The sequence below is a fragment of the Pezoporus wallicus genome, unplaced genomic scaffold (genome assembly GCF_028554395.1).
Source record: "Pezoporus wallicus isolate ANWC-B61680 ecotype Strahan unplaced genomic scaffold, APGP_CSIRO_Pwel_v1 contig_6714, whole genome shotgun sequence".
Taxonomy (NCBI): Eukaryota; Metazoa; Chordata; class Aves; order Psittaciformes; family Psittacidae; genus Pezoporus; species Pezoporus wallicus.
Genome location: NW_026637486.1, coordinates 2,970,265 through 2,983,382, shown reverse-complemented (window position 1 = coordinate 2,983,382; position 13,118 = coordinate 2,970,265). Strand labels below are relative to the sequence as shown.

At 45.0% G+C, this 13,118-nt stretch overlaps 2 protein-coding genes across 4 annotated transcripts in view; one reads left to right on the top strand and one right to left on the bottom strand.

The window, feature by feature from the left end:
• The window catches only part of PSME4 (proteasome activator subunit 4), a 60,666-nt gene extending 50,357 nt beyond the window's left edge, over positions 1 to 10,309 (bottom strand). For 2 of the 3 annotated variants that reach the window (XM_057405818.1, XM_057405815.1), the window contains exons 1-3: positions 10,068 to 10,308; positions 2,395 to 2,535; positions 1,658 to 1,774 (exon numbers count right to left, since the gene is read on the bottom strand). In XM_057405818.1, coding sequence (XP_057261801.1) covers positions 1,658 to 1,774; positions 2,395 to 2,535; positions 10,068 to 10,246 — 437 coding nt within the window. In that variant the 5' untranslated portion in view covers positions 10,247 to 10,308. Of the gene's footprint in view, positions 1 to 1,657; positions 1,775 to 2,394; positions 2,536 to 10,067 lie in introns of all 3 variants that reach the window. The other variant, XM_057405817.1, reaches the window with a different exon arrangement.
• NPHP1 (nephrocystin 1) overlaps positions 1 to 13,118 on the top strand; it is a 180,991-nt gene that overhangs the window by 136,198 nt on the left and 31,675 nt on the right. The window lies entirely within an intron of this gene.

Genomic DNA, 13,118 nt, shown 5'->3' with positions numbered 1-13,118 from the left:
GGCATCACGCACTGGACCACAGCCCCACAGAGCAAAGTAAGCAGCTTCCCAAGGTGCTGACACATGCCTAGAAGGAACCAACTACAAAAGGTTCTGCTCTTCTGGATTTTCACTTACAAGTAGTACCTACAGTGAGCAAAATAGTGCAATTGAGCAGAATAATTCTTCCAACTACGTAGCCATCAGAGAAAATTAGCATGAAATGCTCTAGTAACAAGATACAAGGCTACAAAACATGTATTTTGTTTGTGTCACTGATCAGCAAGAGGACCTTCCACTCAGCAGAAGGGATCAGTGGTGGTACTTCAACATCCCTGGGCAGAAAGGGATGATTTTTAAAGCAAGTATTTTCACCTTCATTTCTTTACATCAAGTTTCAATTCAAACAAGCATCATGAGCTCTCCGTGTAATATCTTTTATAATCTGGAATGTATAGAGCAGGACCTTCTCTAATTGGAATTATTAGAGAAATCTGTGGAGTTTGACAGATGGGGAGGGATTGGCAGCACAAAGAAAGAACAGAAACAAGTTTTCATTTTAATATCAGTCAAACATTTGTAACAGTCTTAACTGGGAAAAAAATGATTTGTCCATACCATCACTTTGAAAATCTGCGTATGTATTTTCTGTAAAAAGTACTTTCCTTTCTGTGTGCACAGATTTACACCTAGATTCCAGGTACTAGCAATGATTACAGCACATATATTCTAAGAACAGTACCATTTATCTTTTTCCAAAACTCCTATTTTGTTACAAACCAGAAGAACAGAATTTTAACTTGACTATTTGTGCTGGCTTTGGCTGGGATAGAGTTAATTTTCTGCATAATAGCTGGCACGTTGTGGATTCCTGCTGAAAGCAGTGCTTGATAACCCAGGGATGCTTTCGTTATCACTGAGCAGTGCTTACACAGAGCTAAGGCCTTTTCTGCTCACCCCACAGGAGCTGGCAGTGCACAAGGAGTTGAGACAGGACACAGCCAGGACAGCTGATCCCAACCGACCCAAGGGATGTTCCAGACCATAAGATGTCATGCTCAGAATATAAAGATGGGGTAAGAAAGAAGTGGGGCACACTCAGAGTGATGGCATTTGTCTTCCCAAGTCATCATGATGCTTTCCTGGGGATGGCTGAATACCTGCCTGACCATGGGAAGTGGTGCATGCTGGATTCCTTGCTTTGCTTGTGTGTGTGGCTTTTGCTTTCCCTCTTCAATTGTCTTTATCTCAACCCATGAGCTTTCTCACTTTTACCCTTCTGATTCTCTCCCCATCTCTTCAGGAGGCAGTGAGGGAGCAGCTGTGTGGGGCTCAGCTGCAACTGGGGTTAAACCACAATAACATAAAGAAAAAAAATCAACATCAAATCTGTTAGACTGGGAGATATCATCCTAAAATATGTTGATGAAGACCCCATATTTAGAAATGAACTCAATCACATTAACAAAGAGAGAAACATCATCACAAACAGTTCACTGGCAGAAGGATAGACATGATTTAGTTCAGTCTTGCACAATATTACTGAAATATACTTCATGAAGATAGAATCAAAATATTTACTGTGCATCAAATTCCAACTATTAAAAGCAAATTACAAAGTACTTGAAAGCATTACAGGTACTTATAGCTTATCAAATGGTTTAAAATGCAAGCTTACTTGGGAAACCAATTCAATCCAAGGTTTTCTGTTTTGGAGTATAATATCCTTTCTAACATTTCATAAAGTGGTCTCCATGGCAATTCCAAATCATCCCTGGAAAGCAGCTCTTTTTTCCTAATAGAAAACAAAACAACAACAAGCACTTTAGGTTTAAACATTCACGTGGACACACTGTGCATCACGATGTCCCAGGTCACTGCTCTGAACTATGCTTAGCTTCAGTGCTTGGCACAAGCTTCAGCAAGGTCAGGCCAGAAAGCAGCTGGCCACTTGCAGTGTTTCTGCAACCACAGGAGCTGTTACCTTCAGGATAACTCTAAGTGAAACAAACATTCTCATGTTGTGAGACACGTCTTTATGTTCTCCCTACTTGAGATTCAACCTGAACACTTGGCTCTCTAACAGGGGGAAAAAACCTGACATTCTACTCCTAAAGCTTTGAAGAGGGAAAGGTGTCGGCATAATGAGAACTCCTTTTACCAACATCATCTGTACAGGGGATGACCACGTGAAGTAACGTGTAATAGGACATACTATTACATTAAGACCAGGTTGGATGGGGCTTGGAGTAACCTGCTTTAGTGGAAGGTGTCCCTGCCTGTGGCAGGGGGCTGGAACTGGATGAGCTTTAAGGTCCCTTCCAACCTAAACCATTCTAGGACTCCATGATTACAGTGTATTGAGCAACTCAAGTAACCAACTACTTTCCATAGTCAGCAGAAATCTGTACTCACTTGAGCAGGTTTATCAAGAGGCGTGCAAATCCCTGCATCATGCTGATCTCCAGCCTTGGGATTGTTACCAACTCGTACAACAGTTTGATGAAAAGCACATGGTCTTCTCTGCTAAACTTTCTCCCATACAATCGGATGTACCTGCAACCAAAACAGCCAGTGAGTCAGCAATATATTCATACATTTCCATTATATCCCAGACCTGAGCCAGACTCCGTGTGACTTGGTGTTTAATGACACAAAACTAAAACCTGGTTCACAAGCCCAACAAATAAGAGGCTGAAAGCTTACGCAAAGCGAGATGAACAACTGAAACTAACCACAGGAAGAACAGCAATGACCAAATAAAGCTTACAGCCTTCTAAGATTCAACTCATACCATAACTCCATGCTCACACCAGATACCACAAAAACAAAGATCACAGTCTTTCACCTCAGCTCAAAGTCTACCAGCCATTAGATTTAGTATTTCCAAATCCCCATGTATTTATTTCTCTTAATAAAAAAAAAAAAATCAACCACACAACAGCTCTCACAAGCAGCCTTATTTTACCCAATCCTTGTTGGCAGGGGCACTTTCAGAATGAGATGGGACACGATCCAGAAGCTAATAATAATCAAGTCCAAATCTGAGCACTTCCAGTAAGGGTGAAAAACCGATTTAGACACTGAGCTTTGCTGGTGGTGTCTCCCACTGCTGTCACTGGTATTTACTATCTTAAGAGGGTGTAGATCCATTTGGACTAACTCTGGAAGAAGTGCTTGCTAATGTCAGCTTGAAAAAAGAAATACAGTTGAAGTCTTAAAATACATTCTGCAGCACAAAACCTATCAAAGGTTCTAGTGCAGCATTTCACGTGCCACACACTAGAAATCACCACTCACCAAGGAAGCACACTCCTTTTTATTACTATTCCAACTACTCCTAGCAATTCATAAGAAACCTTACTAATACTCTCTCCTCCAAGCAGCAGTTGGACAAAGCATGTAAGATACAAACCCCTATGAAACAACTTTTAGAGAAGCCTGTTCACTGTTTTGATTTCGTAGAGCTTGGACTGATTTGTAGCCAAACACACACTCCTGGTGCATCAAGGCTCACTCTGGTATCATGAAGAATGTCAAATCTCATGCTGTTGATGTGACACACAGGGCAGCACACAGCTCTGAAGGACTCCTCAAAAATCATAAGAGTCCCAAACTGGTTTGTGTTGGAAGGGACCTTGAAGCTCCAACAGCTCCAACCCCTGACATGGGCAGGGACCCCTTCCACTAGAGCAGCTTGCTCCAAGCCCCTGTGTCCAACCTGGCCTTGAGCACTGCCAGGGATGGGGCAGCCACAGCTTCTCTGGGCACCCTGTGCCAGCGCCTCAGCACCCTCACAGGGAAGAGCTTCTGCCTAAGAGCTCATCTCAGTCTCCCCTCTGGCAGGTTCAAGCCATTCCCCTTGGCCTGTCCCTCCATCCCTTGTCCCAAGCCCCTCTCCAGGTTTCCTGCAGCCCCTTCAGGCACTGGAGCTGCTCTCAGGTCTCCCCTTCAGGAGCCTTCTCTTCTCCAGGCTGCCCCAGCCCAGCTCTCTCAGCCTGGCTCCAGAGCAGAGCTGCTCCAGCCCTTGCAGCAGCTCCGCGGCCTCCTCTGGACTCGCTCCAACAGCTCCATGTCCCTCTTGTGCTGTTGCCCCAGAGCTGGGCACAGGACTCATGGGGTGGGGTGGTCACTGCCAGTGGGAGACCTGACTACCTGAGAACTAAAAATCAGATCACTTAATACAATACGCTTACATGGAACTCACTTCACACAGTGACACAAGATACATGGGATTTAGGTACTGCTCGAGTACTTTATTCTACTTAGCTGTTCCTCAATTTAAAGCCAAACTATCTCTGAACTTCTAGGATCACCCACAGCTAGATCTGACCAAAAGGAGATGGTCTGCTTAAACACACATACACCAGCACCTCTTGTTCTTTCCTTGCAAGATTTTTCCCAGCCTTCCTCCTGCAGCTGCCTTTGAAGACACCATGGAAGAGCAGCAAGGCTCTGGCAAACCAGAAACCACCACTTTTCACAGAAAAAAAGAGAAAACCACCCCTACAGCACCTCTTTCCAGTTCCCTCTCCCCACTGATTTCAAGGGGGGATTTCTCCGTTTGATGGGCAGTATTTTCACTAATGCTCATTTCAACATATTTTACTTACTTGAAATACAGAAGGAAGGAAACTAAATACAGGAAGTGAAACGATCTGGATTACCTACCTACAGAAGTACACCAACAGCTGAACACCTACACTTTTCACATACATAAAAAGGACATGAAAAAGAATCCCTGGGGTGGGGGAAGGGCTGGTATTTGATTTTGTGAGGGTTAACAGAAGCATATAACAATCATACATCTTTTAACTGCAGTATTTTGCCTCCTAAAAGCATTCACTGCTCATAGGCTATATGTGAGGAACCCGGTGTAACAGTTTTTTCAAGCTAAACCAGGACAACACAAGAATTTCCATAAGCAGACATGAGAGCTATTCCCAGACTCCCAAAGGAAAAGCACATGCTTTGAAAACACAGGCAAATAAGAGGCATTCTGTATGCCCATAAGAAATGACCAGCCATACAGATCTATTGCTCCCACAGAGTCATTTCCCTCAGCCTTCTCTTACTGTTCAGTAAAAGATGGTGTTTGATGCAGTGACAAACCTGAAAAGAGTTTGCCTACAAGACTGTTTGCACTTTTCATGCCAGCACACATCTGGGAATTAAAACACCAGTTACACAGCAACACCAAGGGCTCCTTTCACCATGGAACAGAGGATTCTGACCCATAACTTCCATTTCATTATCCTTCAGTCATACACACTTGCCTGGACTTCTCCACTCTCATAATACTAGGGATAAAGCAACTAAGAATACTGGTTTCTTTTCTTCATATATGATTAAGAAGAAGAAACTGCAGAAGCCTGAAAAAACACAATTTAACAACAAAGAAACACTGTGAAGAGATCCAATTAATCTGCCACTGCTGCTATATATAACCAAAGTGTTTGGCTGGTTACCTTTCCTGCTATTTGCTACCAGCAGTTCTATGCTACAAAATGCTCTTTAATTAAGAGACAGAAGGAGGCAAGTACACAGAAATGTGTTGAACACAAAGACATCGCCATGGCCAAGAAGCTAAACTGCTCCCATATTTACAGCTTCTTTATGCAGGGGGGATGCAGAGTCTAAACCAGTGAATTACTTGTCTTAATCCAACTGTGCATTAAGGCACTGACAGAAAATAATTACTTCTAGAAAGGGGGTAATCACCTTTTCCTCAAGATTAAATGAACAAAACCTAACAGAAGAGATCTGCAGAATCTTCAGAATATCCCCTCACTGAGGATGAGATATTGCCATTACTAAACAGAATATAGGCAGAACTTCATGAACCCTGGAGGATGCCTCAGGACTCATCACACAGATGTATGTTCATCTTATAAACGTGATTCTTCAGGATTAAAAACAAAATAAAATTGGGTTATTGGGGGGGAAAAAATAATCTAGAACTAAATAGCTGTAAAACCAAAAATAATTCTTGTTCTTCAAGGCACATCTTGTCCCTGCTTGTGGCAGGTGGATTGGAACTGAAGGAGCTTTAAGGTCCCTTCCAATCCTCTACCTTCAGATAATTCTTGTAATCTTAATTCATTTCCCTTTTCATTCCTCCCTTAAGAAAACCATCAGAGCTGTGATGAGCTCTCAACCTCTGCCACAGCTGCAAAAAGGGTACATCAATTGTCCTGCATTGTGCTGGTCACACCGGGTTCTGGTTTGGAGTTCCGCTACATGAAGAGGAAAAAACCCCCATAAAACCCACCCCCACAACCCAAACCCCCTGATTAAGAAGTGAAAATTCCATTTGTATCTTTGCTGTACAGAGTACAGGCTCTCTGAAGATTACAATGAACAACCAAAAAGACAACTCCCTGTTCAAAAGTATTGGGTATCCAATCTCTCACTCCACAGTTACAATAGATCTATTTTTGGGAAGTGGACTATCCTACCAAGTGGACATCCTAAACTGCCCTAGCAAGTTGGCTGCTCTGCCACAGTTAAAAACTGCCTTTGCATAACAAAGCTGAGTAGAGCACTCTCCTAAACTCCCAGCCATCTAGTTTCATTTCCCAGCACCCAGGACAGGATTAGGATGGGTTTATGATTATAAAACTCTTTTTTTTCTGGGTAATGACATGACAAACAATGAATCATGCTCAACAAGACTATTTAAATCACATGTACACAGTATACACACACACCGCTTATGCATCCAAAAGGAAAATTTGTATTTTTCTGTTAAAAATGAGATAGAAATGGATGTAAAACAGGATTTCTAGTGCTTACTTCAGCCAAGTCCCACCGAGACATTTTCATCCTCACTCTAATTTGTGTCCTGTCATTCTAATGCAAAACACTTGAGCTACATTTTTTCCACCCCTTCCAGCAAGGCAGTTAAATGTCATTTTGTAATAAGTCTTTAGCCAGCGAGCACAGAAACCATCACTGTCAGGAACAGAAACAGAAAACTGTGGCCCTCAGCTCCAGCGACTCTACCCTTGTTACTGAAGTAGAAGGCACAGGAAGATGTGTGTGCTCTCCAGGCTGCAGTCAACTGCATGTAAAGCAGCTATTAAATGTTCCTATTATACTAATAATCTCATTTATAAGCTATGATCTAAAAAATCATAAAATAAAAATTAAATATATACACAAGGTTTCTTGTGTATATATTTATATATATACATATATATGTATATATTTTATATACACAAGGTAAAACATGAAAGAGGGAAAAACCTGAAACAGCAGCTACTTTTGACCTAGAGACCATAAAAAGAGTATGATGCAAATCCACCTGAACAAATGGTTTTGATGCAACCCGCTTTCTCCACACACACTGTAGCAAGTTACACAACTCAGATCCAGTCTTCTGCTTTCACAACCGGATTAGAGCTTTATAAGGTACAGATTTTACTAGCCAGAGTTGGGGAGTCCTGGGGGAATGATGACAGGTTTAAATGCCAGCCTTTAAGGCAAGCAGTTGTACTTGCATAAGAAGCCCCACTAAGCCAGAAGTTACTGAAGTAACTGCACTATTCCTGTCTTCACAGGAGAGAGTTCTCTCTCCCCACACTCCTCACATGCATCCTAACCAAGGAACCAGTTCCCATGGCTGAAACTTATGCATAAAATAATCATGCAAATCAGATCACAGACATTTTATCTGATCAACTCCAATTTAGCTTTTCCCACCTCCTACTCAGTTCGTGACATCAGCCAGCTAAAAGAGCTGCTCTTAAGATAACTGTGTGCAAGTCATGTTTTCAGCTGTGGGGAGTATCAGAAATGCAAGATCTTGGGTTCAGCTGTCACCATGAAATAGTAACTGGTACTCATATAAAAAAGATTAGAGTTTCACTTTCATTCTTCACGCTCCACAGGGTTTGTGCAGGTTGTGTAAGTTGCGAGTACCTGAGGAGATGTAACTGTATTAGTATACCAGCCATATGCAGTCTTTTCTGTTACTCCTTTATATGTATGCACAGGTTGGACGGGGCTTGGAGCAAGCTGCTCTAGTGGAAGGTGTCCCTTCAACACAAACCACTCTAGGATTCTGTATTATAATGTTCACGTTAACATTTGTATCTGCGTGAGAAATAAAGACACATCACCCACAGTTCTGAACTGTCAATTATTTCACAGAACATTGTGAGAACCCTGGCTTTTATAACTCAGGTACTTGTAACAAAGCTAAAGAGCCATCACACCCCTATGAAGATGCTGGGCATTTTGTTTTCAAACAAATGCACAACTTACTACAGCTGGCCAGGCAGGGAGAGAAAGCAGTAACTTGATTTGGAGATAAATTACCACCCACTATCAGACAGCAAAACTTGGAGTTTGCTGTCATTATCCCACAGTTTGACCTGGGTGTGCCATTGAAACACCACATGCTTGCAAGTGTTTCATCCTGGCCTGAACTTTTATTAACGTATTTCATCCCACAGAAGCACTTTGTCAAGTTAAACTAAGAAGCAAAACATCTCTCGTGGTAAATACACCGGCTTATTTTTAAACCAAGCCCACTGTTTCCTTCCCTGCCAACATCCAAACATACTCAAAAGTCTTTCTGGATACAATATGCCACACAGGAATCTCGGGACTCGCAGGCAACAGACAAGCTGCAAACGCACACAGTGAATTCAAACTTCAAAGAGTAGGTGGAAAACCACAAATTAGAGTCTCCTGACCTGTCGGTGATTCATAAAGTGGCAGAACAGCCGTTCTCAATAGGCTAAATTCACTGCCCTGAAGCCTAAAGTGGTAACAGTAATTGCAGTTTACACAGTGAGTAACAGGGTGAGAGTCTTAACACAGTCCTGCACCTTTTCAAAGGACTCATGTGCCACGTTTAGCTTGTTCAGTTAATGCCAGGCTTTGTCACAGCAAGAACTGCTACAGTTCATTTCAACTCCGTTAGTACGTGAAGCCCTACCGCAGGTACAAAGGCTACAGGTACCACTGAAACCAGTGCGAGCTGGCAGATGGCTGGGGGGTGGGAAGGGAAACAGTACTGAACTGCTTCCAAGCGGGTTCAAACTGTCACACAACGCGAACATGTGAGTCATTTTGTAACCATCAATGTAATTCTATCTAAGAATGTCTCTTGGCAAACATAAGGACACTTAGATTGCAATACACACGGATCAAACAGATTTGACTGCCAAATATACATTAAATTCCCTATTAATACTTAAAAAATTACTTATGCAGGGAAGAAAACCGTAAGTGGAGATCTCAAATTTGTACAAAACACGTTTCATCACCTCTAGTACATCGGAAACTGTTTATAAGAGCACACAGCACTCAGCTAAAATAAACCCTGATAAACATCCACAGAAACGTGGTTTAGTGATGGAAGTCACGAAGACATGACAGAAGCCATTGTCACATCTGCCATTTTCAGCACCGGAGCGCCCAAAAGGGTTAAGCTAGCTTTGAAAAACTGACTAAGAAAAACCTAAGTTCCACTCAGTGCTATGTGACCACCGCGGCTTTATCTACACGAAAAGCCCCTTGCCAGCACACACAGCAGAGCCAACATCAGCACAAACCACACCGTGCCACGGCGCAGGCAAGATATCAAGGACACCACGGTGTTTACGCAGCACTAAACCTCAATTTAATCCTGCTAGCACCCAACTAACAACCGGCCCGTCTTGGGAAAGACTTCTTGGACGCTCCCGCAGCAGAAGTTACACGGGGACAGCAGCTCAAGCAACTTAAACAGGCAAGAGGTGAGACTTAAGCAGGCGAGAGGTGGCTTTAAAGAAGACAAGCGCAACAACCGAACGCACAAGACCCGACTGGGGAAGCTCCCGAGGCGAGAAGGGAGCAGTGACAACGCAGCCACCTTTGCCCCCGTTCCCCGGGCGAGCCTTGTGTAAGCCGCGGGCGGGCTCTCCGCTGCTGACCACGGGGCCCAGCGAAACTGCCCGGGCTCGGGGCGAGCACGGGGCAGCGGGCGCCCGGCCGGCGCTCAGCGGCGGAGGGCGGAGCCGTTATGGGGGGAACCTGCCTTCCGCGGCAACCCGGCCCAACGAACAGCAAAGGGGGAGCGGACAGCGGGCACTCACGTCGAGAGCTTCCTGGTCCAGAAGAGCCCCCCGGGCCAGAGCTCCTGGAGCTGCACGGCCCGGGCCAGGTTGTCCTTGATGTGCGCCAGGAAGCGGGCGGCCTCGGCCTCCAGGCGCTCGCCGTAGGGCAGCAGCTTGTTGTAGACGATCTCCTTCTGCGGCGGCGGCGGCGGCGCCATGGCCGCTGCCCGCTCCGCGCCGCACCGCACCGCACCCGCCGCCCTCCGCGCCGCGCCGTGACGACACACCGGGCAACGGCGCCGCGCGCAGATCACTTCCGGCGGAAGGACCGGATGGGTCGGGTCACACCCCCCCCCCCCCCTCGCGGCCCCGGTAACACAGCAACGGGCGAGAGCAACGGGTCCTTGGGGGTGGTTAACGGGCTGCTGCCGGGGGGAGCAGTGGGTTCTTGGGGGTGGTTAACGGGCTGCCGCCGGGGGGCTGGCAGTGCCCGAAGTAACCCGGAGAGCGTTGTCGGACACGGGCCTCTAGGGCCAGGCCAAGGGGAATGGCTTGAACCTGCCCGAGGGGAGACTGAGCTGAGCTCTTAGGCAGAAGCTCTTCCCTGCGAGGGTGCTGAGGCGCTGGCACAGGGTGCCCAGAGAAGCTGTGGCTGCCCCATCCCTGGCAGTGTTCAAGGGCAGGTTGGACACAGGGGCTTGGAGCAAGCTGCTCTAGTGGAAGGGGTCCCTGCCCGTGGCAGGGGTTGGAGCTGGAGGAGCTTCAAGGTCCCTTCAACACAAACCATTCCATGCAAACACCTACTTCAGAAAAAAAAACCATTCACCTCCCAGCAGAGCTCCAGACAAAGTCCAAGCATCACTCTTCACCCCCAAAAGCTTGCTGTAATGTTCAGTGGGGATGGACTTTACGCTGGACGTAATTGGCCACAGGGTTTGACAGCGGATTGTGCTGCTCTCTAAGAGGCTTACTTGAAATAACACCACCAGCCAGAAGAGCTCAATGGTGCCTGGTCCTGCTGCGAGCCCGTGGGTGCAGGATGAAGCTCGTCGTGGGGGTGTGATAACGGTGCCAGCAGTGATGATAGTCATCCCCAGCTGTCCTAAATATAATTAATACAATTTCCCCTCAAGAATGACATGGTGACTGTGCAACAGCTGCTCCCTGATTAGATTTAAAGCTAATGACAAGGGCAAATCCTGTTTTCTGATCTTTATGCTCAAAGTAGCTCTGCTTAATATTACAAAAATCCCCCAAACATGGCTAACTAAGTGCTGAAAACACATTAGGAAGAGGAGAAATGCCACAGGAAGCTTAGGCATGGCCAGCAGTGCCCACAGTGTGCAGATACTGTCATGGCATTTTCCTGAAGAGCACGTTTATACCATCTTCTACATGCCTTTGGGATCAGGTGTTATTTTTATTTCCAGTCCATGTTGCAGGGGACACAGGGAACAATCCTGTGTGTTATAGTCACATAAGCCGTTATGAGCAGAGTCATGCTACTCTGATTTACCGAAGGAATCACAGCGATTCCATTCAGTGTTCAATACTTCTGAAACACCCTTCCATTCCCTGAAGATTTTGTATAACATAATCTCATCTCTGTCACTCTTTATATTAGTACAAAATACTTGGACTTCACTAGTATTTCTTGCAGCCCCTTCAGGCTCTGGAGCTGCTCTCAGGTCTCCCCTCCAGGAGCCTTCTCTTCTCCAGGCTGCCCCAGCCCAGCTCTCTCAGCCTGGCTCCAGAGCAGAGCTGCTCCAGCCCTCACAGCATCTCCATGGCTCCCTCTGCACTCACTCCAGCAGCTCCACATCCCTCGTTATCATTTTAGTGTTTTGGTGGTGAAAACAGGAGTAGCTGAACACTACAAAACAGTCTTATCGTCAGTTCAGACATGGATAAAATGGATAATGGGCCTAGAACCTGTAATAAAACCCCTCATGTTTAAGGATAAGTGAAAATACATGTGCCTTGAAACTGAAAAGTCTGAATCATTTCCTTATTTTCTGTCATGTGGGCAATTCTTCTTTCCAATTTAATGGTAACAGTGGTTTGTCTGAACAGCCATTTCCAATGTGCAAAACATTGATTAAATCTGAAGCATGCAGAGTTTGTTTGGACTTGGAGGAAAAAAAAAAACAAACTGACAGTCAGTGTTCTGAAATGGAAGCTGGCAGATCCAGAAGGAACTTCAGAGCTCTATTCTGTTGCTTTATAGCTACATTATCATAGAAAAATACCTCTGGAGCTTCTGCTCTTTCTAGTCCTGACACTGAGGCTTGATTTTTCACACATTTCTAAGTATTTTGCGTTGTGAACAAGCACCTCTGACCTCAGGGAGCCTGTCTGGTCTGAGCCAACCTGTGACTGTTATACTCCAGACACACCACTGCCTTCCACCAGAATTAAACACTTACCTTTTGGGGGAGAACATGCAGAGTGCTGTCAGCTCCTGAGGTGGTCACTGCACTAAACTGCCCTCTGTGTTCTCAGAAACATGATTTTCAGAGGCTGAAACGAGGAAAAAATTGATTCTGAATCCAGCACAGTAAGTACACATATAGTACTTGCATTCTGAAAGTGTTTCCTGCATAGCTGATTTACTAATTCCTTTTACTAGTTATTAAAACCCTAATCTTTCCCCTTTCCCCCCATACACTGGCATTCTGCTACTTAAATGGGGAAAAAAATGACATGTTTTGCCAAGTGAGTCAAAAATAAGTTTGTTCCTCAAGTTTGCAATGTGTTTTGGTGGCAGAGTGTGTAAAAGCACATTTGGTTCCCCAGTCATATGACAAGAGGCTCGCTTTCCTAACAAGGAACCCGTCTGTGCTACTTGCATCCACAGCTTTTCCATCTCTTATTAAGTAGGAGGAATATGAATTGAGAGCAGCCCAAATATGGCTGCAACCTGTTGGTTTTGGCATGAAATCCTGAGAACTGATGAATCCAAGTGCTGTAGTTGTGAAAGAGAAAATACAATCTTCCCATTCATGAGAAATGGGGACTGTTGGCGGTGGCGTAAGTCACGTTGTGAAGTGTTCACACGTTCCCTCCTTGGATGATTTGCTGCCTTTGGTC